This window comes from Neopsephotus bourkii, unplaced genomic scaffold, assembly GCF_033783945.1.
Source record: "Neopsephotus bourkii isolate Nb327-2 ecotype Australia unplaced genomic scaffold, CSIRO-AGI_Nbou_v1 NB_1624, whole genome shotgun sequence".
Taxonomy (NCBI): Eukaryota; Metazoa; Chordata; class Aves; order Psittaciformes; family Psittacidae; genus Neopsephotus; species Neopsephotus bourkii.
In genome coordinates, this window is record NW_026902099.1 from 10782501 (window position 1) to 10810000 (window position 27500).

Here is a 27500-nt window from a genome sequence, read left to right on the forward strand (position 1 = left end):
TAAGACAGAACTATTTTATTCAATTCCTTATTAGCACTTTTATTCCCATATTGTTTTTCTTAATATTCTTTGCATAAATATATACAATTTACTTTGGATTAAATCAAAATAGCTTAAATTTTCACTGCTAGATGAATAAATTGGAAAAAAATTAACAGAATTCACCAAAGCAGATAAAATATAAAGGCCAACTCTTCTTTTGGTTGAAGTAGATATAAACATGGTAAAACTCTTAACAGACAAACTGAGATAAGGTAAAAACATGACTAGTCTCACTGTATATAGATCCTTACAAATAGAGTATACAAAATATACTAAACAAATATTTAGCAGTCAGTTACAGTACACAACTTCCTTATAGCTAGAATACAAAATAAAGATTTCTATCCAAGGATTACTGGATCACTATCTGGGTTAGTATCCAACACGCCACTGCATAGTAATTGATAAAGAACAAGACATACTGCCTGATTCTCCTTACAGATTTAACGCTGCCATACAGATTAAAAATGTAAATTGGGCCTCATCTGTTATATTTCACTGTTGTAGTACTTCCAATGGATACCTGAGGTTTGAACACCTCAGCGTGAGCTGAGGTCAAGCAGAATCTATCTCAGCACAGACTTTAGTGAACTTGAATACAACTATTAGGACCCACAGGCAACAAGGTGCTCCAATTTCCATCTGAATTTAACTATGTTTGCTCTAATTTGTTTGGTAGATACGTATCAAGGGAATGTGAGATCATTTAGAAATTACTTTATCACTGAAAAACAGCTGAACCTTCTGAAAGGTGGAGAAAACCCATTCATCCGTTTTTAGGGCAGTACAAGTAACTGTGTGCCTTGAGATACAAGGGACCTTTGAGAAGGTTGGGTTTTTTACTTAGTATCTTTTTTTAAACATTTGTAAGTGTTGAAAAGAACTTCTGAACTCCACTTAAGCTTCAAATTCAGATATTTCCCTCAAAATTGTGGCTGGTTTTTATGTAAGTCTTCAATGTTTTTAATCATGATATAATGCTATATTAATCACTTCTACATGCTGTAACACTATCATTACAATATTCTGTTCCTTATGTTGCTCCCAAGAAATTTCATTTTGTGCACCTGTATTTCTTCATTATGGTGGCCCTCAAGGGTCTGTACTGGGACCAATACTAACGACTTTCTTCAGTGACACAGCCAGTGGGATTGAGTGCACCCTTGGCAAGTTTGCAGATGACAACAAGCTGAGTGGAGCAGTTGATCTGGTGGAGAGAAGGGATACCATTCAGAGGGACTATCCCCAATATCAATACAGGCTGGGGGATGAAGGGATTGAGAGCAGCCCTCCCGAGAATGACCTGAGGATACTGGTGGATGAAAAATCAGACATAAGCTGGCAATATGCACTTGCTACCCAGAAAGCCGTATCATCCTGGGCTGCATAAAAAGAAGGGTCACCAGCAGGCTGAGGGAGGTGATTCTCCCCCTGTACTCTGCTCTGAGATCCTACCTGGAGTACTGCATCTACCTCTGAGGTCCCCAGTACTAGACAGGATGGACCTGCTGGAGAGGGTCTAGAGAAGGGCCACAAAAATGGTTAGAGGGCTCTAACACCTCTCCTATGAAGAAAGGCTGAGAGAGTTGGGGTTGTTCAGCCTGAAGAAGAAAAGGCTCTGGGGAGACCTTATTATGACCTTTCAATACTTCAAGGGGGCTTTGAAAGAAAGATGGAGACTTTTTACCAAGGCCTGTAGTGACAGAACAAAGGACATTTTTTTAACTTGAGACATAAGGACAAAATCTTCTACAATGCCAGTGGTGAGACACTGGAACAGTTTACCCAGGGAAGCTGTGGATGTCCCATGCCTGGAAGTGGGTTGGATGGGGTTTTCAGCAACCTAATCTAATGAAGGATATCCCCACCCACAGCTTGGACTAAATCTTTAAATGTCCCTTCCATCCCAAACCACTATATGATTCAATGTTATGCTTTCCTTTCCACACTTATAAAATACAGAACTTTCATTTTTTACCATATGAGTTCAGTTCCTTTAAAGGTGGTGTCCAGGTTGTTTTTATTACATTTATGTGGTTGGAATGCTGCCACTGTACAAACAGGGAAGATTACAAGATACAGCCATTAAAAATGCACTACACATGAAGATACCAGTTCCCCTTGTGCTGTAATTTTTTAGTGTTGAAGACTTCTTTTTTGCAAGGACAGTTCCAAGATTTTTTTGATGACTAATCTGTGGAAGACTTACTAGATTAAAAAACTAGCAGTTTTTGTCAACTATACTTTCTTCCAGATCAACAATAAATCAAGACCAAACCAATCAGTTCATTTTTTCCATGCAAAAATAAATTTCATAGGCTTTTCTACCAGAGCTTAAGAGTACTGCTTGTAGAAGATCATAGAATCATAGAATGCTGCCATACAAAGTTTCTGGAAGTGCAAGCACAAGGAATATAATATTGGCTCTTGAAATTAACATTTTTCTCAGCTCTAGAGTCTGGTTTTCAAAATCAGAGGTTGAAAGGCAGAGTTCAGGCATGTTGTTTAGAGATGTAAAAGACTTTATATTTCTAGCATTTTCTGTATATTTTGAGGAGGAAGTAACTATACAAAATACATATGAAAAACAAAACCTTTTTTCTTTTCCATAAGCAAAACAAGATTCAACCCCCCATCTTTTAAATTGCTGAATACATTCCTATCATCTTGAAAACTTTCAGTATAGCATGATGTATCTCAAGACATTCATTGTACATAGAAAGCAAATTACTGATTGGTATTTGTTTGTAACTAACATGACAATTTGTGTGTATGTTTCAATACATTTAAACATAAATTCCAAAGAGTATATGCCATGCCTTTTTATTAATAACTATGCTACTTAACTCCTAACAATAAGCCACAGCTCAGTGATGTCTGAGTTCTGATCAAAACTTACCTATAAACAATTGGAATCTGTATTTGAATGATGAGTAAACTGATGGAACAACCCTGTGTTCAGAACTACTCGGTATTTTTCATTGGCACGGAAGATAGTATAGAAAGCATGGTTATTATCTTTGCAGATATCAATAAAATGGGAGGTAGTGCAACACGTTAATGAAAATGATGAAATTTCAAGTTATGTGGCAACTTGAGAAAACCCAGTTAGAGGTTTAGAAAAAACTGTTATATGAAGAAAGGCTGAAAGAAGGATGACTTAGGTTATAGAATGAGCAACAGGTCAGATGCTAGAGAACTGAATTCAGTCGCTGCTAAACTCTTTGGCAGAATAAAGGGATGACGAAGTTACTTCTTAGTGAGTATTATTTCAATACCATGTTCAGATGTCCTCATCAAAATGGCTGTCTCCTATTGAACAAATGCTGGCAAACTAAACCTCTACCTAAGCTCAGGACTAACAGCACAGTGTAACAAACAGGAGATGCCTGCAGCAACAGCAAAAATAATATACAGCACTACTACATTATTTCAAAGAACTTTTTGGTAAAGATATAACCAAATGAACACTCATTCCACCTTCTTTACAATTGGTGGTTTTACTGTTATAAAAGAAAACTTTCCCTGTACTCCAGCAATTTCAAAATGAAACTCTGTGAGAGGCCTCTGCAACAGAAAAGGATTCTAGTAACATGGAGAGCTGCCTGCTCACCTCATAACGTTACTTCTTCCTTGCTCATAGATCGCAGAACATGAAGTCCCTCTGACTGTCTGTGCCTCAAATACACTCTTCTGTATGCTTTACAGCTTTACATGGAGATTTCTCTCTCACTCCTGCAACTGGCAAACTACTTCATGTTATCATGCTCTCAGATGTATACTATATTCTTAAAGACATCATTGTTTATATTATTTAACTGGAACAACTGCCAGGTGCCAGGAGACAGGTAACAGTTGCTGAACAGTTACAGAGGCCTCATGAAGACCGTTTGTAGGCTGCTGGAAAGGAGCTTTGAGGCTTCAAAGGAAAAAGACAGATAACAGGACAGGCAGCTGAGGGATAAATATACACTAGGAAGGAATGTATAAAGTAACTTCCAAATATTTAGAGATGAAGCCGAATTCCCAAAGCCTACAATAACTCTTCTGATACAAGGTGAACTTGTCTTCTGTGTTTTGCACAAGATAAGCCTGATCCTGCCTTAGGAAAACTTGTAGTGTTACAGCTACTAAAATCCTGATAAAATCTAGACAACAGAAACAAGTGTTACGTTCAACTTTTAAACATTGGAACTTGTCCTGTTGCTGACATGAAAACAACCAGATCCTATAACAGAGTACATGATTTCTTAATTAAGTTGAGTTGAGCTGGTGTCAACAAGGAGAAAAGATACTTGGTGCAATATTCTCAATTATGGATAGCATGTTTTCTACAGAGGTTTCATGTCGTATCAGCTTTAATGTAAGGGGATACTGAATCCAGAAAAACAGCAGTTAGAAAGCAGGACAACAAAATATAAATCATTATAATAAACAAGGTTTGGACTCAAATAGTAGAAATATTGAATATTGAAAGGTTTTCAATAGAAAATACAACTTGTCTGGAAAAAATATGAAGCCAGACAATGTGTTTTATAGCCATCAGCAGTGAGGTACTACAAAGACTCTTCCTAAACCAGAGATGTAACAATTTAAGTTCCACTGTATTTCTATCGTCCAATTCTATAGTGTGGGGGGGGAGAGGGAAAGCAGGCTAGGGGTCTGGTGTTGAATTCTGAAACCCACTGAGGAAGTGCCACAACCCCTCCAGGATTCCCAGTGGAATCTGGGTCCTCTACACATTGTTGCCCATATCCACCAAAAATCTCTAATGTTCTGCTAAAATCATTTAAGGGAAAGCGCTGTGGGACACCATGACAAAGACATGTAGTCTCTCAGACAGCTAAGTCAATGAAATGACTGGCACTGACAAGACTTTGCTCTTGACTTTGTACTGAAGAGGTGGTAGATGCTGAGAGAGAAAAGCTGTGCAGGTCATGTGCTTACTTGTGAGCTTTTTAGCCAAGCGTATGTTTTGCAGCAAGTCATGTAAGTTTTTAAAGACCTTTCAGTGCATTTTTTATTCCACACAGGGGCTGCAATAATCAGTCTAAAATCGTAAAAGGGTGATTTTTTTTCTGGATTGCAGCTGAAAGTATTTTGTATTGCTATGGTGACTTAGGAACCTAGTAATGCTAGAATTTTTACTTTGGTATTCAGTGGCACAAAGGGCAATAAATTAGATGATGTCTTGAAGTCCCTCCCAGGCTTATTTTCTATGAGACTTTAATTTTGATACTATTGACTCACAAGCTTTCCTAATGCTTCATGTAGAAGTATATAAGGATGATGAATTTTCTGGAACTCAGCTGAAGAAAGCTTTCCCAGGGGAATCTTTGGGACTGAACAGTTTCTAAGCCATATGTGGTATGACAACCTCAGTTGATCATTTCTTTAAAGATTCTGTTTGCCTGTTAAAGTAATAAAGATTTTTAAAAGTTAAAAAAAAAAAATTAGATAGCTCCCAAGCAACTTTAACCACTTTCTAAAACAAATGATGTACAACTTGATGCATTCTTCCTTACAATTCTGTAGACAGCCTTAGCCCACAGACATTATAGCTACAAAACCAGCTGGTTAATCTGCAGATACTCTTCCAACTGTACTACTTCACTGTCTTTACTTCCATTACATTGACTATGCTTCAATACAACAGAACATGCTATACTTGTGCAACACAGTATTTCTGACAGAACTTCACATTTCCAGTGTCACTCTGAACACCTGCAATTTTTATTTACATTTTTACTTATTACCGACACTGCCCTCAATTCTTTCATGCTGTAGGCATCCTGTAAGTGTGGTTTTGATTCAGCTACATGAAGTGTCCTGTATACTTTAGGAGGAGATATTAAAAAGATTCACATCTACAGAATTCTTCAAACTGTGGAAATCTGACAATTTCTGTGTACAAGTCAACAAGGGAAGCTACTCAAGCACAGTAATACCGTGGCCAAACTTAATTCTTTAAGTACATTCCTGTATTTTAGTATTTGAAGAAAATTTTGAATCTTTATTTTTTTCTGAAGCATCTTGACTAAAGATTTCTCTGTGTTAACATCTAACACTGTATAAAGTGTTTTCCTAGTTTAACCTGATGAAACACAAATTATTTACAACTTTCATTACTTTTAAAGCTGTGACTTTTTCTATACTTTACTATGAAAATACTTTTCACCACATTTTATTTAGCAAAATGATAATCACTATATTACTGAGGTAGTAAGTGATCCCTTTGCTGTGATGTGGGTTGTTTTGTTGGCTTATTTGTCTTTTTTTTCTTGTAGATCTGAGCTAGCACTGCCTCAGGAAGAGCTGTATCTCACCTTGTCAGTACAGCTCTAGGTCTGTAGGATATTCTATAGCAGTTTAAAAAGAAAAGCTTTCCTTTCCAATCCACTATTCCTGATCCAGAATTTTTATATTTATGCTTTAGTAGGCAAATGGAGACAAATCCTCAAATCCTACAGCATTTTCAAGATATCTAATTCTATTACTTTGACTTTCTACAATTTCATGCTGTTATAAAAAGTTTATTATTTTTCCTAAGTAGAAGTCAATTGTTTATTGACATGAATATGTACAGCCATTTAGGGAAATACTAATCCAGATACTGAGAAAGGGAAGAAAGAGTATTAGATGAGTAATTAAATACAAATTCAGTAATGCTGTAACTATCACCGAATCCATTATTATTTTTCCTGGAACATCAGGAATCACCTCCCCCATATATATTCATATATACTGAAATGCTGAAGAAGCATTATTATTATTGCTAGATAAAATAATGCTTATATGGAAATCTCAACCTGTAAGCATAAAAGGGGGGAAGTACCCATTGTCACATATCCTTGTCAGGCAGCTGAGGGTGTGCTACATCATTTCACTAAGAAGAGGGTGAAGCTCTAACATCGTGGTGGAAGAAGACTGGAAATGTGATGCCTATAGAAGCACTGCTCCTCAGTGGAGATATTTCTGGATGTGTTTTGCCAACTTGCCACTTTCAAATTATACCCTTCCACCCTGGGTCCTCCAAGAGTTATGTTGAGAAAAAAAAAAAGGAAGCAGCAATCTTTTCTTCTCTCAAATGCAACACTGAAACACACAAAAATATCTTAAAACATAATTTTTTTTATATCTATCATCTTATCCATCACCAGGATTTCAAGTCTACTGTGGTGGAGCTGGTGCCGTGGATTGGTGGTGCGGAAAGCAGAGACAACAGCCCTAGCTGGCAGGCACTGTTGCAGACTGACAGGAGATAAGAGTGACTGGAATAATTAATTAGGCCACTAAAGTTTGTCTTCTTTAGCTCACTGCTAGAGGAGACAGCATAGGATGAAATTAATGATCAAGCAAGGTATAGAAACAAGTAAGAATGAGTTTGTGCATGTCTATTACTGCTTTTACAACCTTGAAGACTAGAGATTTTCTTTCCTATTGATAACAGGGGTTGATAAAATTTTATCAGTGACTGCAAAAGAAGCTAGTGTTCTCCATGCATTCCCTTCAATTGTTCTAAGAGAAAAAGTAGGTGAGTCCCTCTGGGGGAAAAGAAAATCACAAACGCCATCATTACTAACTGCACAAAATTGGACTGGCAATCACTTTTCTTTTGTAATACCTTAGAAAGACGCATCATTGCAAGAGTATCTTCCTTACTCAGTTCAGGGCATGGCATTTCATAAAGTTCATCCTGGCCCAGGCCTTCTTTCCATCCACGCAAGTCCTGTTAATGGATTTCCTATCCTGTAGACACAGACTGCTCTCCCTAATTTGATGTCATCTGCAAACCTGATGAGAAGGAGGTCCATACTTCAGGACATCAATAAAGATGCTAAACAGTACAGGGCCCAGCACATTCTTACGTCCCAGAAGAAATCAGGGGATACCCAGGTTTTGCAAATGCAAGACCATAGTAAAAGGCAATAACAATTACTAATGGGATATGATGCTCTAGCATAAGCATGGCAGAGGAAAGCTACTCTTGAGTTCATATACATACCTAGTATCAGAGGAAAGGGGGACAGCAGGAAGATACTTGTCAATATCTGAAAATCTGAACATGATAGTATTTTAAAAAAGAATATGCCACAAGCTACACAGATGGTCTGAAAATGAGGAACAAAGATTAAGAAGGCAGTTTAATGCCGAAGTCCAAAAGGTGATTTTTTCTGCATCTTTTCAATTTTAGAGGAATATAGATTAGAGAAAATATTGAGACATTACATTTCTATTAAAAGGAAAAAACTCTCAAACCTTTGTAAAAATCACTTAGAAACTTATTGGTTAACAGGGCATTCATTCCCAATTAATCCTGCCACAACTATGAAAAATTTTTCTTGCTCATATTTTCCCACAAAAAGGTTCTGGATTTCAACATTAGCAATTTTGCTAATGCTGTAGACTACCAAGAGTGTACAAATTTTCAAAGATCTAATAAAATGATTTTAGATCTGGGAAAACTCCATGTCTTATTTGGGGAAAAAAAATAAAAATTTAATGAACTAGAATTGAGAAATGGGGCTGTAAGCAGTCACAAGAACTTCAGATGGAGATTAGGAGTGATTAGGAGCGACTGATGGCAGAGTAAGAAATGAGGGAAAGCCAAAGACATGAAGACAAATGGTTTCCTGGGATGAAATCCAGATCTCATTTAAGTCAATGGCAAAATTCCCCTTGACTTCATTAGGGCCATGATTCCACTTGTGAAGTTTATTCACAGCAGAAGATGTAAGTGAAATAAACAATACCTCTGACAGAAACCTTGGGGAGAAGGGGGAATAACCAAAGGGAATACACACTGAACCATGTGTTTTTCTAGTAGATAAATGAGGTGGAATAACAAGTATATGCAAGACCACTAATTTTACTTGCCCTATGAGGCTTCTAAGAGTAATACAATAGTAAACAAGGAGAGCTGATGGATGTATTTTAAGTTGCAATTCCTGTGAGAAAACTTCAAAAATCTACCTCATACTAAAATTAGATGTAAAGATTTGCCAATAACAAAACTAGTTAAGATGACAGAAGAACAAAATATTATTTCACAATATGGAGGTAGGTTAACAGTGAGAATTCTCTAAGATCCTACATTACATATCTATCGTGAACATAATTAAGAATACCTCAGAAGAAGATATAAACAGAAGTCACAACACAATATATTTAGATTATTCATATGTAAAGTTAACTGTGAAAAAAGTAACAAAGCTGACAATCCATGGCAGATCAATTTACTACTGACAAATAAATGAAAGAAAATAAACTACCCGTGTACATCTATCTACTGCAACCACTTATTAGCAATCCTTCAGGGGTGCCTCTCTTGAACAAGTCAAACCCCAATATGTTAGACTAACTGGGAGAGAATGACAGTGACAATAATATAAAACATGTTTATGTATTTATAGTAGGCTCTCACTTCAACTTGTATGTTCAAGGTACTTGACTGCCTTTTAGCTATTACTCACTCATCTCATAAACAATATAGCAGAATCCAGAAAAGAAAAACAGAAGTGACCTATGACATGCTAAACGTACCTCTGTGAGGAAACATTAAACATGATAGGGGTGATTTAATTTAGCTGTCACTGAAGTCACCACAAAATGAGTAGTAGTTGGGAGATATGAGTAAAAGTGATACATTAGAAATGTCGGCTAAAGGAAATATAGGGAAAAAAGCAAATATTCACCCATACATAAGTTAATATGGCATATTTACGATGGTTTTTTCCATTAGTTATACCAGTGGTAATTTATTCTAATAATTAAAAGGCACAGAGATACTGCTAAAGAAAGTTTTTAGAATCAGTAAGTTACACAGATAATGAGTTTTGGGTTTTAATTTTATTAAATATTTTAATAGGATTAAAATATGTGAGTATTCAGTAATTCTGAGATGTCATCTGCCACTACTCTACAGGAAAACATCTTAACACATATTGGCCTTCACACTGCAGAAGCCAGTCAGCCATTACTTCATGAAGATCAAGAGCAAATCTCTCTTCCTTTCTATACCATAGGCACTTCCCAACTCAGGGATGATTTTGTGATGCTTATCTGCAAAATACACCAACATGTTTGATCCTAAAGTGGCTGGAGATGGAGTTTAGTGCTTCTTGCCCTACCAGTTTGGCCATTTTAGGAATCAAGTTCTGATTAAGAAGATGATATGACATAGATTTCCTGATTCTAGTGACTTATTAAAATTCCCATCCTTGACATTGGCTTGTTCCCTTTGGTGTCTAAATAAATGTATTTTTTTCTGTGATAGAACCACAAAAAAAGTAGGAACTTGACTAGAAATTAGCTTAGGGCACAGGCCTCTAAAGTCTTTCAAACCGTCAACTACATCTAGCTCAAACGTCAAAAGTTAACATGCTAAACAAAGAAAAGGATTAGGGAGAAAGAGCACAGAAGTTTTAAAGGTAAAAATTCAAAGGAAAACGACAAAGGACTAAAGATTTGAGTGTCTGAATATTTTTGTCGTTGAAGAACCACTGAAAAAGAGCAAGCCTGAAGACAACAAAGTTTAAGAAAAGAGGCTATGGAGCTGGCACACTCTGTAGTATTTAATGGTTAGGAAGTTCTAAAAACTGTACCAGTTACACAGAAACTTAGCAGCAGCAACTAAATATATCAATATTATGTGTGGGTTAGAGCAGGCAAATGTTCTCTATGTGAAATCTGGAAAACAATTCAGTGATCCAGGAAAAGCTGAGGGAGAGTTTGGACTGTACTATGTGTGGTTTTATGCATCTTAATATAAATGCAGGATATACAGAGTTGCTTTTTCTATTTCTGTTGAAAACTTTTACATCAGTAAACCTCTGCTATCCCAGAAAATGTATAACCGAGCAGTTAAGACAGTGTGGGACAAAAAGGCTGAAAATAACATCCTTTTACTAACACTTCAGAACACTTTTTTGACGTATTATAAGTTAATCATTAACATTTGTCTATAGTGGCACCTAAACACTGTTCTAATGCAGCAGGCAAGGGATTAAATAGCACTGCACTAACTTCTGAGCATGGTACATTTTTTTCTTCTGTACCTAGACATTTACAAATGTAATAATGAACAATGTATTGCACTGCATATATTTGGTTTGGCTGGAATATAGTGCCCTGGGAAGCAGAAGTCTGTTGACTGATAAGTATACTTGATGACTATTTCAAAAGTTTCAGCAGGATGCTACTGAAGTATTTCCTTTAATATGCTGAGTTCCTTGGAGCATTTATTTTTCTATTTTTATTTTTTCCCAGTGTTTAAGAGCATGGACTTGAAGTGATGACTACCCTTCCCTGCTTGAACAAGCCTGGAGAACGGCCAGCCCTTTGGTTATTTTTTGTTTTGCTGAATAGTTAACAAGTATAACCCCATGTCAAACTTGGCAGGCACACGGGTAAAACTGACCTGTGCAGGACTTGTCTGCACTGCCCTAGCTTAGACTTGTCACATTAGTTAAATCTTATGCTCAATATATATTTTTCATTCAATCTTAGAAGTAAGAGTGCTTAAAGATATTTAGCTATGAAAGCTGTTCCAGATTACAAATAAGTAGACTTGGACAATTCAGCTAGTCTCCAGTTACCCATAGCATACATGAAAAAACTTTCTTTTTCCAGAATTATCATAAGAATTGAAGAAAATATGGCCGGAAGGAACCTCAAGAGATCGCATAGCCTCCTTACCCTCTTTCCCTACACCAAAGTAGGATCATTTATACCTAAAACACTTCTGACCATTTCCAGTGTGTTTTTAGAAGCCTCCAGTATCAGTGGTTCCACTGTGCTGGTACTCATATAAGAACTTAATTATTCTACTGTCAGAAAGGATTTATTTTTCTGGTGTCTATCCTAACTCTTCTTGCTGAAATGCTAATCAGATATTTCTTATCCCATTCCCAGTGGACAAGTTCATTCCCATCTCTGCAGTGTTCTGCAGACTGTTATCATTTCCAGTTTCTCTCTTCCCTAATATTTTTAGTCCTTCTTGAGTCTTCAGTACAGGCCAAACAGAACTGGATGGGGGACAGAGCTTACTGTTACATACAACACTGCTGTTAATTACGCTTTCACAATCACATGCCTTTGTCAGCACACATTCAGTTTGTGACCTGATACAACTTTTAGAGTTTTACGAATGACTGTGTATCCAGTCTTCACCACCTCATATTTAAACCAGAGATTGTTCTCATATGTAATACTTCAAACTTAATTTTAAATTTTATCAGAACATTTCACAAAATTGCAAAAATTACAAAAAAATCACAACATGGGAATATTAATCATGCCTCCTATTTTTATGCTATTATAGATTTAAGGTTTAGATTTGAAGAGCAGCATGTCTGAAAAATATGTTTTATCTGTATGGTCTTTGCAAGAAAACACAAATAGAGTCTGCCTGAAGACTGAGCTGATTAGCTGAGAGATCACAGAGCCTGTGTTAACATACCATGCCTCTTAACTGCATATTTTGGTCTGTGCTTAACACAGACTTCTGCTTTCCAGGGCACTGTATTCCAGCCAAAGGAAATACATGTTCAGCCTGGAGAAGAGAAGGCTGCGTGGAGACCTCATAGCAGCCTTCCAGTATCTGAAGGGGGCATATAGGGATGCTGGGGATGGACTCTTCATTAGGGACTGTAGTGATAGGTCAGGGGGTAACGGGTTCAAACCTAAACAGGGGAAGTTTAGATTGGATATAAGGAGGAAATTCTTTCCTGTTAGGGTGGTGAGGCACTGGAATAGGTTGCCCAAGAAGGTTGTGAATGCTCCATCCCTGGCAGTGTTCAAGGCCAGGTTGGACGAGGCCTTGGGTGATATGGTTTAGAGTGAGGTGTCCCTGACCATGGCAGGGGGTTGGAACTTGATGATCTTAAGGTCCTTTCCAACCCTAACTATTCTATGATTCTATATATAGTGCAATACATTGTTTGTTACTCCATCTGTAAATATGTAGCTATAAAATAATAAGAAAAAACCCAGCATGTTTTAAACTGTAATTTCAGTAACTCCAGATGGATACAGAAGCATAATAATTTCTTTCATGATGCCATGAATAAAAGGGCATGCATAGCAACAGAACACTACTTGATGGATACTTATCTCAAGGTCTGTCAGATCTACCAGTCATGGTTTACCTTTTGGTTTCATCTAGCTATAGTGCTGTCTAATTCCAACTGGCATTGTGTCAAATGCTTCTCTAAACAAAGTCTGATTCTACCTGGGGAGAATTACTGTGTAAGTAATATACAATTTCCATTCAAACTACATCTGAAGATGCTTTTCAAAAATTAAACAACTCAACTGCTACCTAAAACTGCAAGAGTTTGGGGATAGGATTTGAAAAACCTTTCTGTTTTGCCTTTCTACAGCACTTACCACATCAGGGCCCCAGTCCATTCTTATTACCAAACTTTAAAAATAAACCACAACAGTTTAGCTGAACTTAGCTAAAATATGGGCTTTTTTTTCCTCCATAAGAACAGAGAGAAAGAAGAGTCACATTATGTACAAATACATATGGAATGCTTTGAAAAATTGTTAACACCTGCACATGAAAATCAAAACTGTGTAGTTTTATGGAATGTCTACCAGAAAGACTAGGAGAATGGTCTACTGAACCAGAAAGAGCCTGTTTGGTCTACCAAAGTGAACATGCAAAGTTCACAGTGTGCTCTCTAGAACACATTTGAGAAATAAAGAGAAAGAGTAAGAAAGACTATGTAAGCTAGAAAATATGTAAGTTAAACTAAATTGGAATATAGTCTGGAAATTGGAACGCATCTGATGATCACCAAAGGAATGAAGTTCCTCAATGGCTTTCGAGATAGACTATGAAAGGAACTATCTAAGAAAGGAACTGTATGACGTGGTTGTCTACAACGTTAACTCTGATTTCCTGTGTTCTCAGAAGAGGAGAGAAAAGCTTGGAGGACTTTTTTTTTCAGCTGTGATGTCTGATAATGCCAAATTTACAAGGAATGGAGGAAAGGAGGTGGAAACATAACAAAAAAGTAAAAATCAAGTTGGGGGAAGTCCAGAATTACAGACAGTACTACTATCACAGCATAATACTGCATCAAAGAAACATTTCCCCTTATCCATCTCAATCAGAAGCTCATGGAAGTCTTTGAAAAGGGTTAGTGAGAGGTCATGATCATACAAAGGTTCTGCTACATCATTAAACCTCTATTAACGGATACAGTGAAACAAATGAACTTCCTAAGTCCAGGTGAAGGAGAAAGACTACTGGATTTGTTCAGCCTAATTAAAGATACACATTTAATACCGTTGTTAGTTTGGGAAAAACACAGGAACACCCGTGTTTATAACCCTAACAGAGATTACATCAGGGTCTCTATTTCACATACCTGCTCCCAGCACTGTTCTAAATCACAGAATGCTGTTAAATGCAAATGCACTTTGCCAGAAGATTGTGAGCACTGCTTTTGTATATGGACTTTACAGGGTATAATCACAACTTGAGTCACCTTGAGATTTTATTACTTTCATGTGACCTACACAAGAGGTTTCACACTGAGATGAAGTCTTTCTATAAACTCTAAAAAAAGGTGCAATGAAACTTTCAGTCTTTTAAAATGTGTAAAGTGCTTAGAGTTAAAATTCTGAAGATCTGACTAAAAGTCAAATAACAACACTTCCTCAGCATAAGGGCCTATATTTTTCAATTAATCTTTGCTTCGGTTTATAGATTGTAATTAGAACTACTAGTGCAAACACTATTGACTGGATATAATTGTATGTTTTTATTTCACTGTTTATATGATATGTAAGTGTAAAGATTTTGGACATGTGTATTTAGAGAAAAAAATCTAGAGAGTCTACTCTCAAAAATTACTCTAAATCCAAATGCAATCATCAAAAGGGGGTAAAATTACTAACTGTAGGTGCATTTTTAGAAATACACTGTTAATGGCACTATCATCTTAGCATGAAAAGCATGAATAGTTTGCCCATAAACTGAGAATTTGTGACAGCAGTACCACAAAGTTTTCAGCAAGACAGCTTCCAGAAAGAATATGTGAACTCCCCCTCCAGGAGCCTACCAACTTCTACAAGCCAAGCTATGGGGATCTGACACTTTGCAGCTGAAAACACTATATATACATGGAGAGATCTTTCTTTCAAGACAGTTGGGAATGCAGTGTTAACGTGCAACAGTTGGGGCTGGAATAACGCAAAGGAGACATAGCAACCTCTGCCCCAAAGTAAGACATGTAATATTTAAGATGCTAAGGAGCAAATGATAAAGGACTGGAATATCAGTCGTGGAAGATAAGAAAACTGATGAACAGAAGCAAAACGCAGAGGACGAATGGACTGAAAAATAAAGTAATGCAAAATAATAATAAACCAAATATTTAAGATAATATTCAAGTGAAAAGTTATGTCAATGTGAGTGGTGAAAAATATTATTAATCAAAGCATCATTGCTTATTTTTCCATTAGTGTCCACACATGAATGGCTCTGTACAAAGACAGTAGGGAGTCACAGTCACACCTTAAAGAGTTTACTGTCACATGATTGATACAGTTAGTAAAGGCAAAAAAAAAAAAAAATTAAATGGTAATGAAATAGTATGATAAAGTGTTGGACTGATGGACTTGCCTGTCACTTTCAGATGCTTTGCAGGGTTAGGCAAAGACAAAATCATTTCACTGTGTATTCTCACAATAGAGCATCCTTCAATGGGAATATGCTCAGACAAAAGCCATAACCTTTAAGATCCCATTTCCTAGCTGTTCCTCTTTTTATATAAAAATAAAAATCAATTGTTGTCACAAAGTCTCTTTCCCCATTATCATCCCTATGTTAGATTTATGAATAAAAATGTGTGAAATTAAATTATACAGGCACTGAAATATCACATGATTAGGTGAAACATTCTCGATGAACGAGGATACCCAGAAATACTGCAATTGCTTCCACATTCATCCGCTCAATTACATGCTTCTCACCTATTTAATAATGCTTGTTATATCCCTGTTAATTGATGTGTTTTGAGAGTTTATTTTCTTATAGAGTATGTCAAGTCTTCTACAATGAACAAGAGACTTGGATCATAGCAGTCTCCTAGAACAGAACAAGCCTCCAACGTAAATGCAAAAGGATCATGAAATGGACAATAAAAAAAAAGAGGGGGAGGGAAGACAGGGGATCAGAACATTATGAAGTTAAAGAAACAAGGGAATGAAAGGGATTTAAACAGGAATGATAGGTAACCTACTGTAAGTGGTGTGAAAGCTTAACAGTGGGGGACTGGAATAATCAGATATGGGAACAACCTGACAATGGAATGCTTTCAAACTGAAACACCTCAAAAGTAAATGATCTTAGAGCAGAATAATCATATTTGCCTCTGGGAATAAAATTTAAAGATAAAAAAGTTTGAAAAAAAAACCCTAAACCCAACTGCAAGTTTGATGATTATGCAGATAGAACTGCAAAAAGAAAATGATCCAGTCAGGGCAAGAGTGGGAAAGGTAAAGCAGTAGGGCTGGGAATGACAACAGAATACAAAACAAAAGGTGACTGAAACCATAGATGGTTGGAACTCGTCTTTTCACAGACAGAACTGAAGATGAAGGACTTCACTGGACAAACTCATTTTTAGTAACTCATTGACTCTTACTCTTGTTCTTTTCGTAAAAAGTTATTACTTCTCACAACAACCTTACACAGTATTTTCCAGAAACAACCTTAAAGCTCATGGGGTATATGTGTGTCTTGACATTTGGCTTCAAACAATTCCTGTCCTACAGAATACAGCATTACAATAGCTGAACACAAAGTCGTCATGAGATGAGATTGTATGAATTCACTTTTTAAGACTGGACTCTAAAAAAACCTATTTTTTTGTTTTCACTGTGCTTTTTTGAAAAACAATCAACAATTAAAATTCTAGAAATTAGCATGACGTCCATTATCTCCAGGATTCTGGATTTGCTGTTAGGAACTAGATTATTTTCATAAAACAATTGAGAATAGAAAAGATTAGTGGCATTGTCTTTAGTGTACACTCTCATAGAGTGTGAGGAGAGAGAAAAACATGACGAAAGCCCCTTCCACAAAACCTCACCAACAGGATATTTGCATTCACTATCTCCTCTGCTAACTCTTCCCACTTACTAAATGAACTACAGTGGGGTTTAACAGAATGGCATAACTACCTCACTGTTTCCTATGGTGAGACTACATTTTCTCAGACCACAGTTTGCCAGGTTTTCTGATGACCAATTTCTTTTTGTTTCCTCGAGTGCTATGAGCAGCGTTGCAGATTAAAATTTTACCTTTTTCCCCCAGATTTATACAGTGAAGTAAGCCAGCATTCTGCATGATGCATTTGCCAAAGTATTAACAGGTGGACTAGAGATGCACTAAGTGTTCTGCTGATAAACACCCTGGTCTGTGCCAGTTGCAATAATCACTTAAGGGTGATCAATCTTCTACAAATGCACAAACACCAGGAACACAGTTGAACTTGATTTTCAGTCCTGATATTCCATCACCGAGAGTGAGAATTCCTGAACATATAACAGAGAGAAGAAAAATAATAGCATAATGCTGATTTCATTATGATCCTCATGTTCACTGAAGAATCTAAATGTACTGGCTCTGAAGGAACTGAGTTTTGACTCCCTTCAAAACTCTTCACCAGTACACTGTTACGATGCAGGTCAAAAAAGAGTTATCACTAATTATCATGAGTTAAAATTATCATGATAACAATTCACGAGTTATCAAGAATTGTTATTATTGTCGCAAGTACCATTCCATGTCTTATCCAGTGCTGTTGCTTCACAGGGACAATGAAAGTTTTTGCAGTTTCCCACAGCCATGCAGCTTTAACCGCACTTGTTTGGATGGATGTGGTTGGTGTGTTTGTTTGGCTTTTCTGTTTTGTTTCAGGTACTTTGGTTGGTTGTTTTGTTGTTTTTTTACTTCAGAAGTCTGCATTTATACCCCAAAGGTATGTGCCATGGAGCTTCCAATGAAATCGATGTACAACTGTTATGCAAGGTTAGCGGCACCTAGTTCTACATAAGTAATGGGGTTTCTGTACATGAAATACCTTCCTTTGTGTTTGCACTTTGAAACTTGTGCTTACCTAAAGCCCACAGTATTTTGGAGTAGTCCATGTTCAAAAAATGAAGGAAGACAACAGTCTTTCGTATTGATTTAAATGAAAAGATAATTGTCTGAAATTGATTGTTGACAACTGGTATTAGAGGAAATAGGAATTTTGAACAGAACATTCCTGTCCATAACAAGTAACTTCTCGGTGAAGATTTATGTCAAGGGAGCACTTAGTGACCACATCAACCTACCAGGAATCTGATTAGAAGGCTAATCAAAGATAGAACTTGGATTTAATACTACTGAAACACAGAAAGTAAATTTAGGATTTGAGATCCCACTAGTGATATGCTGCATACTGGATCATGGAATTACTGTCTTTACTCAGACTGTGAATGGAAAGTGGGATGCATGCAGCATAAAATTTCATCTGCTTTAAGGAACTATTAATACAGGAGCTATCTCAACTACCAGGCCATGGTCATATTGATCACCTAAAACTTACTGCAATATTTTAAAGTGTTAAGAAATGGAGCAGATTATGTATCATTACACAAGGCAGGAACTGTAAAGCTTTTAAAGTACCACTGCCCTAAATACACTGGCTGGGATACACTGCACTTAGCAAGCATCTAAATGTTCTGCATTTACCTGAAGTTATATTCCTACCTTCATTCCCTAATTAATGAACAGAGACTATTTTCTAAGTAAGCTGATTCACCCACCTAGTTTAGGTATCTGTCCACAGATGGATAAATTGATGAGTCTAATTTCTTTTACTACTGCTTCAAAAACCAGATGTGAAGTACCAGGTTCAAATCCAAAGACTGGAGTAATTTCCCCACTTTCTGACACTGAGTAGCTAAGGTATTACACTAGCAGAAATCAATTTCTCTGATAATGTTCTCATGCTCAAAGCACAGAAATACTGACTACTGTACACACACATGCACACACCCTTATGTTTATAAAAAAATAATTTATGCTCAAAAAATAAATGTGAACATTCCAAAATGAGAAACTTTGCTTTTTACCTGGTAAGAATATCTGACAGAATTTTAACAACCAAATGCCTGAGATGCTTGGCTTTGACACTGTCACTGGGACTCTTCACATTTCCCGCTGATACTCTTAATACCAAACAAATGTCTCTCCCTGGAAGCTTGTCTCAACTCCAAACTCTGCCCCTTCCCAACTGAAGGCTCTGATCTCTAAATTGATGCAGCCTCTTGCCTCTTTCCCTAATACCATGCTCCGTTGCTCCTGGCTGTGTGCCAACTTCAAGATGGCAGGCAACGTAATTGCTCAGTATATTCCTGGTGTTGTGGCTAGTACAATTCCTGGGAATCAGGAGATGGAGGTTTCATCTACTTGGAAACGAACACAGCCACTGACTTCACCGGTGAGTGCAGTGATTATGATCCCCTCAACACCATTTCTGCAGGGCAGAAAAACCCAGACCTCCTGGGGGAACCTTCTCAGGAAGCTACAAGTATGTGGATGCTTTTGGCAGTAAAATATATATAAAAATAAAATATATATAAAATATATTTAAAATATATTTAAAAAACTCCAAAGCCTGGGATTATGTAATGTATGTAGGCAATGTAAAATCTAAAATGTACCTTCCCTGTTGCCCTATTCCTTATTTATTTTATTCTGTCATGCTTTCCCTATGTTTTCTTCTCATTTACTTAAGTGATGACCTTTAACAAACCGAGGGGCCCTGGCCAACGGAGACAAGGAAGATGTCTCTCTTCCTCTTCCCTCTGCCTCCTGCACAGGTCTCTTCCTTCCCTGACTTTTCCTTGTAAAGGGCATTCACTTCCTTTTTTATATTCTCAGCTCCATCAGTAAGGAGAGAGCAAAAATTTTATAAATGAACAGGTATCTAGTCCTAGCCTGTTTCTTTTGGCTGACAGTTCTTGGTCTTTCAGAAGGCCAGTAATCTTGCACTAAATTTGGTGCAAGGGATGAGTAAGTGTAACCTCTTTCTCCAGTGATATCTCAGTGCATTTACATTCTGTTGCTTCAATCTCTCAGAGAGTTATAAGTTTCAAAAGACCCAGTGTAGCAAGTCCCGAAACTGTCTGTTTTGACAAATGACATATCATAGAAATGAGAGAGGAAGGCTGAATCGTGTAACTCATGGGTGTAACTCGTTGTCTCCCCTTTTTTTTCTTATAGGCAACAATATGCAGTATTTTAGCTATCAACACAGCTATAAATGTAGCCATATCTACATAATCATATGCACAGATATCTCAGTTTATCCAGCAGAATGGCAGGCAGCATATAGGATATGTAAACAGATATGCCAAACACTTAGAAAACAACTTTAATAACAAGTGTCATTCTCTTCTGTAAAGTAGCTGTTTTTAACACACATGATCTAACTCTTGTTTGCTCTTTAAAGTTTTATTGTCTTGGCATTTTATACAGGAAGAGAGCATTAGCATACTCAGGAGAACTGCTAAAAGTAAAAGGCCTCAAGCTACCCACTGCATGGTTGATAGCATAAAGCATGGGATATAAAAACTTTTGTCTGATTGCTCACTTTACTTGTTTTAGAGTAGTGTTACTCTCAAGAGCATATATTCATGTTCTTTCTACTTCAAGTTTTATTACTTCTTTTGTATTATTTAATACATCTAAAGACACTTCCAAAAGACAAATTTTTCCATTTTGAAAAAGTAATGGTTTGGAACCTGATAAAATACATGAATGTTCACAGTGTATTATTTTCAAAGGCAAGTAGAATAAATGTGCAATAAAACAATTAAATGTGTGACAATAAACATTTCTGTGTGATCACGGATATATTAACATGCCAAACAAAAGAAGAAAAACTAGGCAAAATATTCCACCTAAAAAAAAAAAGAGCTGGATCAAAATAGATTCTTTACACACCAGAGCATAAGTAAAAAGGGAGTTTGGTCTCAATTACTGTTATTGCTAAATATCCCAGTCTAGAAATTAAAATTAACATTAAAAATGGGAATGAGAAAATGAATGAAGAAAAGGGAAATTGGATCAGCTATTTTAAACACAGAAAAAAGTCAATATTGTACATACACGTTAAAAATCATCCTACAGTAAACTTAAACCTATGTCTACTTAGATATCACACTGATAATCATTATATAAATAACCTGGGAAACAATACCTCGAAGATACATGTTTTACTATTTAGTAAACAAGAAACTGCCATGTTTGACATCACTGATTAAGGCCAGGCATTTCTAAAGCTTCAGACACATTTCTGAAATCCACAATACATCAATTTTTAATACTTCCACTCTCTCAGCTCCATTAAAAAGATGGTAGGGGAAAGATTTTAGAGTAATTAATGATATAGTTAGCTGCTAAATATTAATAGGAATCGTAGTCTTGCATAAAATATAACATATAAACCTTGCCAATACAGACGCACCAGTAATTAAACTTGAATATGTAATTACACTGATTTATATGACAGGCAAAAAGTTACACTTTACTGGTTTCTATGTAAACTGTGGGCAACAGTTAAACTTTGCATTTTATGGTTTATATAAATGGGCAATATCTCTACTACAGTTCATAAATGGTTTAGAGACTCATAGTTAAAATTACAACTAATTCCAACATGAACATTCTGACTATATCTTCCAAACCAGACTGTGAAAATGACCACCGTGATCAGCCTCCTGTTACATTCAATGCTCACAAGCAAGCTGAAGAGGTTAAAAAAAAAAAAAAAAAGAAGCAAAAAAAAAAAAGAAGCAAGGTTACACCAATTTACTAGAAAGTAAATGAAGACTCATGTATTTAAATGCTGTTAATATAAATGTTTAGTTTCAAAAATACACTTCCAGATGTTTCACTTACCATGTCTCAAAGCACTTTTGAGTAATATTGTGTCTTAGACTAAGGCATTTTTTTCTTGAAGGGATGCTAACTGCACTTACATGTGAGGCTGAGGAGAGCAGCCCGGACTGCTATTTCCATTACTGTCAATGTGATCCAGTGAACCATTGAGATCTTCATGGACTGCCTGCAGTAAGCCACTGGATGCGTTATTTATCAATCCTGGGTTACTAAGTAATGGTAAACTACTCTCTGCCAGTGCAGCCTACCAAAATGAAGAGTAAAAAGAAAAAATATTAGTCCATATATACACAAATCACTTCTAAATGTTCATACATGTATGAATGTACACACACAAAACAGCTCATTTTGGGTAGTTGCAGAGGTGGTCAGAAGGATTCTGTGCATTTTCAGTTTTCACATTCTGAATGTAACAGCAACTCTATTTCCAGTTTACTGTTTCTCTGACATAGGTTTCATTATTTTCCATTATTATGTTCCAATATTCATGGCACTTTCTAGTTTTACATTATTTTTTGACTTTGAATTACACTTAACCCCTATGCCCTTTCTCAATGTATGACTCTTTTATAATGCAGGCAGCTGCTATACTTTAAAAAATGACCAGAACTTAACTCAAAATAAAGAAGTCCTGACATTTGCCTCTTCTGCATAAAAATTATATATTATAATTAAACTTTAAAGTTTTTGCCATGAGCACCATGTTCCCCAACACTATGATGTGAAATCATTTATGACAGCTTGGATAAATATTAATGCATATCCACATGCATTTGCAAAAGCTTCTATCAATCTAACATTTGCAGCAAAACTGAGTGTTCCAGATTTTGCCACAGGGTGTCCTTCTTGCTTCTTCACATCAAAAGTAGCATGAATAAGAACTAGTACTTCTTGCGGTGCTACAACTTACTTGGATGATAAACCCAACTATTTAGAATGACCATCAGGTCCACATAAACATAAATACAGGTAACAATATAATTTCTGTAACAGGAAATTAAGTATGTCACACATAAGAACATAATCAGTGTGTGCAAAGAAAGAGTAATTTAGTATTTTTTACCTGCAAGCTTGCATTAAGAGCTGCTCCATAGCCTAAGCTGGTGGGTATGTTTTTCACTAACGTTGGGCTTCTGCAAATAAACGATTTTTCAAATTTAAAAAACAGGCAGACATCCCGGCTGGCTCACTGGGTTAATGGATTGGTTTTTCAGCTCAGAAGACCAGAATTTTAAAAGGAAAAATGAAATGAAGCTGGGGTGAAGGGGTTCAACCCTTTACAACACAGTGATTTATTCGCATCAGAAAAGCAAAAGTCTTGTTGTAATTAGGCCCACGTGGAAAGTTGCTCTGAGTGAAGGGCCATAGTGACTCATAAAGATTCTGATCTCACTGAAAGAATTTGACAGAGATAGCTATAAACTTTGTACACACCTGCCTCAGCTATGCTCGCTGTGTCATTTGTTTTCCGTTTTCTGAACTGGTACACATTTGAATACATTACATACAACTGCGTTAAGGTGCTGAATAAAAAGATCTTAAGTCTTCCCTTCCAAGAGGGAAATACAGTGGATCAAATTAGTTCCAGCAAATCTAACATAGCATATTTAAACTGGACTGGAAATACTACATGGTAGATCAGCACAGAACTGTATTTTCCATAAAATTAGTGCCCAGGATGACTGCAGAGGTCAGCTGCATGGCTGTTTACAAACAGATCCATTACAGAAATAGAATACCTTCTTGTAAAGAACAACCTCTCTGCACCTTTGGTAATCTGAGCAGTTTTACCAAAACTAATTATATACTCTAAAGGAGTAAAAAGCATCCACAGAACCAGTCATACTGACATGGGATTAATTTGAAAGTAGGGCAGTAAGAATGCCAAAGGTCCTCCTGTGAAGGCTTCTTATGAACACTACCCTCATCAAGTAGATATTTTTGAGGTCAGTACTGTAGTGTATGATACCTATATTCCAAAATGACCTTGAACGACTCCCTGCTTCTGTCAAGGGTTTACAGTAAAAATAAGCACATATGAAACTCTTAACACATGTGCAACATATGTACACAGGGCTATTTTTAATATATAGTAGGAGAACTTATGGTAGATGGAATTAAAATGACAAACATATGGTGAAATACACTGAAAAAACCAAAACCATTATCGCTTTCCTCTGCAGCAAACTATATGGGAAATGCAGGCAGGCAAGGAATGTACAGAAAACAGCGTTTACCACAAAAATGAAATAAATGTTAGCTCACTGAAGAGAATGCAACAGCATAGCTATTAGCTTGCTACGTATTCTCCACATAAGTGCTCGCTTTGTCTGTCAGGTTGTAGTACACAGAGGACTCACTTAGGTTACAGAATTACGGAACAACTCAGTTGAACAAAACCAACCACCAACGTACCCTGTTATCTTTTGTGACCTTCGCTTCTGGTACTCTACTTCATCCACTGTCCATACTGCTCCTTTAACATTTTCTACTCGAACAAAACACTTGTGCAGGCTAAGATTATGACGCACTGCATTCTAAATCAGACACAAAAGGGGGAAAAGGTAGTAAAATTAATACAATTTAAGAAGGCAGCCTATGCAGTATACTTTGTTAATCTTCTTATTCTAAATCATAAGTGAAAATCTCAATTTAGTTTAAGTACTAAATTCAAAATATGTATAATATTGTAAAGCCCAAACTTACAAATTACTGGAATCTGCAGTTTGAACTTTGTGATAACAGAACCTTCCAAGCTATTTTAATAATAGCTGTGTCAAAACCTTCCTTTCATTGAACTGGTCTAAATTGCAATATCTGTACAAATTACAGTATCTTTGAAAATGCCAGAACAATTAGGTCAGCTCTGTTGTGTCCCTGATCAAGCACTTGGGGATGGTTGAAATGTCCAAAGGAACCAGTCCTGCTTGAGGTATTAAAATGCTAAAAAGGCTACAGTGACAAGTGTTAATTTTGCACAAAGCTTTATGCAAATAAGCTCAAAGGCATTCTTTTCATCCCTATAATAACGAAATGACAGAGTTTGTTTATTCTGTATTATTAGATGACATATGCAAGTTACTTTGCAATACTGTCCCTGCACAATAGGACATACTTAGGCTTTTAAAAAAGATTTTCTCCCTGAAGTTAGGGGTTTTATTAACTGCTAGACAAAACCTGAATAAAAAGTCTTCCCTATAACCTGAACATACATTTTCTCCACCACTATTATGCAAACAGATGTTGGCTGCTTTGTATTAGAGTAATTACTCAAAATTAACATTTTTAAATCAAATTAAGTCATTCTTAAAATTTAAACTATCATAAATATACAGCAGACAGCATAATTTACTTTGAATATTTTCCATAAATCAAATTATAAATCTAAGCAAATATTTCTTCCTGTCAAGGTAAACTGGCATATAGCTATCAAGTACAGTCTGTAATGACCTAATTCTTATCTTACAAATATAAAACAAAGTAATTTTGATGAAGATTTCTTTCTATTTGCACAAAGACAAGCTTCTGGCTTGCTTTAAGAAAAGAATTCTTAAAAAAAAAAGGGGGGGGGGGGCATAAGCAGATCTAGCATCTGACCTGAAATCCAAGGATTTGATTGATCTTAATGCCCATGGCTCTGAATATGATAATTTTAATATTAATGAGCAAATGAGCAGTTTTATTATGCATGCGATATAGTTAGAACTAATAAGCTGTTCAGAATGAGTTTTGCTGGATCCCCGAGCTGTGGAGATGAGACCAAGCTAAGATATTAAATCACCTTTCATTTCTTTTAAAATTTCTTTCAGTAAATCAAATGACGGAGCATTCACTACATTCTCTAATGAGTAACAAAAGAAAACGTAAATCTTCAACATAAATATTACTTATTGAAAAAGCTCTAAAACGTATTTTCTACAGATTACCTCTGACATTTTCATCTTATAAAATACATATCAAGTAACCATGCATAAATAAAACAATTACATTCATTTACAGTACAGCACCACATAGTGTAGCAACTAATAACATCTAAACATTTTGTAAATTAAAAGCATTCTGAGCTTCACACCCATATATCTGTAATCGCTCACCAGATTAATTTGCATTTTAAATCCAAATTAATTCACTTTAGCATATCTCACAGTCTAAAATTCTTAGTATGCTGATGAGTGCTTTGCTGCCTCTATTCTTCTCAGCTACAAACATTTTCCCCCTTTTGTACCAAATGGCTTGTGGCTAATTGATGTTTCTGACTGCTTTTTGAAATGAAAATAAAACAGTTCACTTAGTCTGTGCTGAGTGCCCTTATCTTTCCAGACGTTGCTCTTTTTCCAAAAATAGATGCACAGAACTAACATTTTTTTTAGCTCCTTGTAGGATCCAGACAATGAAGTTGTTTGGACAGGGATACAGATGAACCCTTTTGTCTAAGTAAATAAACTGCATTTATGTTCTGACAGGATAATATTCACTTTACTTTCTTTTAGTTCCAGCTGAGTAGCCATGGCCCTCACTCCTCTGGCAGCTTCAGTCTGTATGATGAGGTATGATGTGTACAAAAGGCACAGACCAAGACAAAACCTACAGCCTCCATTTGTTGCACAAGGCAAACAGACATTTTTCAAACTAATTAGCCAATAATATGCAAGAGAAAAAGTAATATAGTGCGACTAACAAAGGTGTTGATGATTGAGTGCTCACACTGTAATTAGTGTGTCAGGCCCTCATTTCTCTGCCAAGCCTCAGCTATTAATTGCACCAAATTAGAAAACTGTATCAGAGGCAAAATTATTCTTTCACTTGTCATTTTGAGAGAGGGAATTCATTCCATTCAAGAGGCAGGTTAAAAAGAGGGGAAGCAGATACTAATCTGCTTATGTCATGTAAATAAATGTTCCTTGTGCTATCTGTAAGGAACTGCGTGAAGCATCTTTAAACTGCCGGCAAAGAAGTTACCTTCCAAGTTGCTGCATTACGCCTGAAGTAAGCAAATGTCCGTGTAAACCAGCTGTAAATTTCATTAAGTGTTAACTGCCTGTCACTCGATTCCATGATAGCCTGAAATGAGACAAGATACATAGTGACATAAAATAATGGTTTACTAACTAGACTGGATGACACTTTCTCAACCAAGCCTTACTTTAAGTATTAATGAATTTTAATTTAATCAGGCAAACTTAATTTTCTCTCGACTTACCTGCCTTATGAGAGTTGCATAAGTAAATGGAGGTCTGACATCTGCATTTTTATAAAATTCATAGTTTGGGGCAATTTCTGGAAAATAAAACCATATCAACTGTCTGTTAATGTTATTAGGAGCCTGCATTGTGTATCATGATTGATGACGTTGTTTCCTATGCGCCCACAACAATTTTCGAAGGAACTGTTTACTCAGGAACGCACAAAAGGCAACGGACAAGCAAATTATATGAAAAAAAGTCTTTTCTGTGCTCCTCACTGTAAAAGTGCAAACGCAGCA

General features: G+C 36.3%; 1 protein-coding gene across 9 annotated transcripts in view; it reads right to left on the reverse strand.

The window, feature by feature from the left end:
• The window catches only part of FOXP2 (forkhead box P2), a 416691-nt gene that overhangs the window by 8356 nt on the left and 380835 nt on the right, over positions 1 to 27500 (reverse strand). For all 9 annotated transcript variants that reach the window (XM_061373083.1, XM_061373082.1, XM_061373076.1 and 6 more), the window contains 5 exons: positions 27219 to 27295; positions 26978 to 27079; positions 24434 to 24555; positions 23082 to 23151; positions 22099 to 22262 (listed from right to left, as the gene is read on the reverse strand). In XM_061373083.1, the coding sequence (XP_061229067.1) occupies positions 22099 to 22262; positions 23082 to 23151; positions 24434 to 24555; positions 26978 to 27079; positions 27219 to 27295 (535 nt within the window). The remainder of the gene's footprint in view (positions 1 to 22098; positions 22263 to 23081; positions 23152 to 24433; positions 24556 to 26977; positions 27080 to 27218; positions 27296 to 27500) is intronic.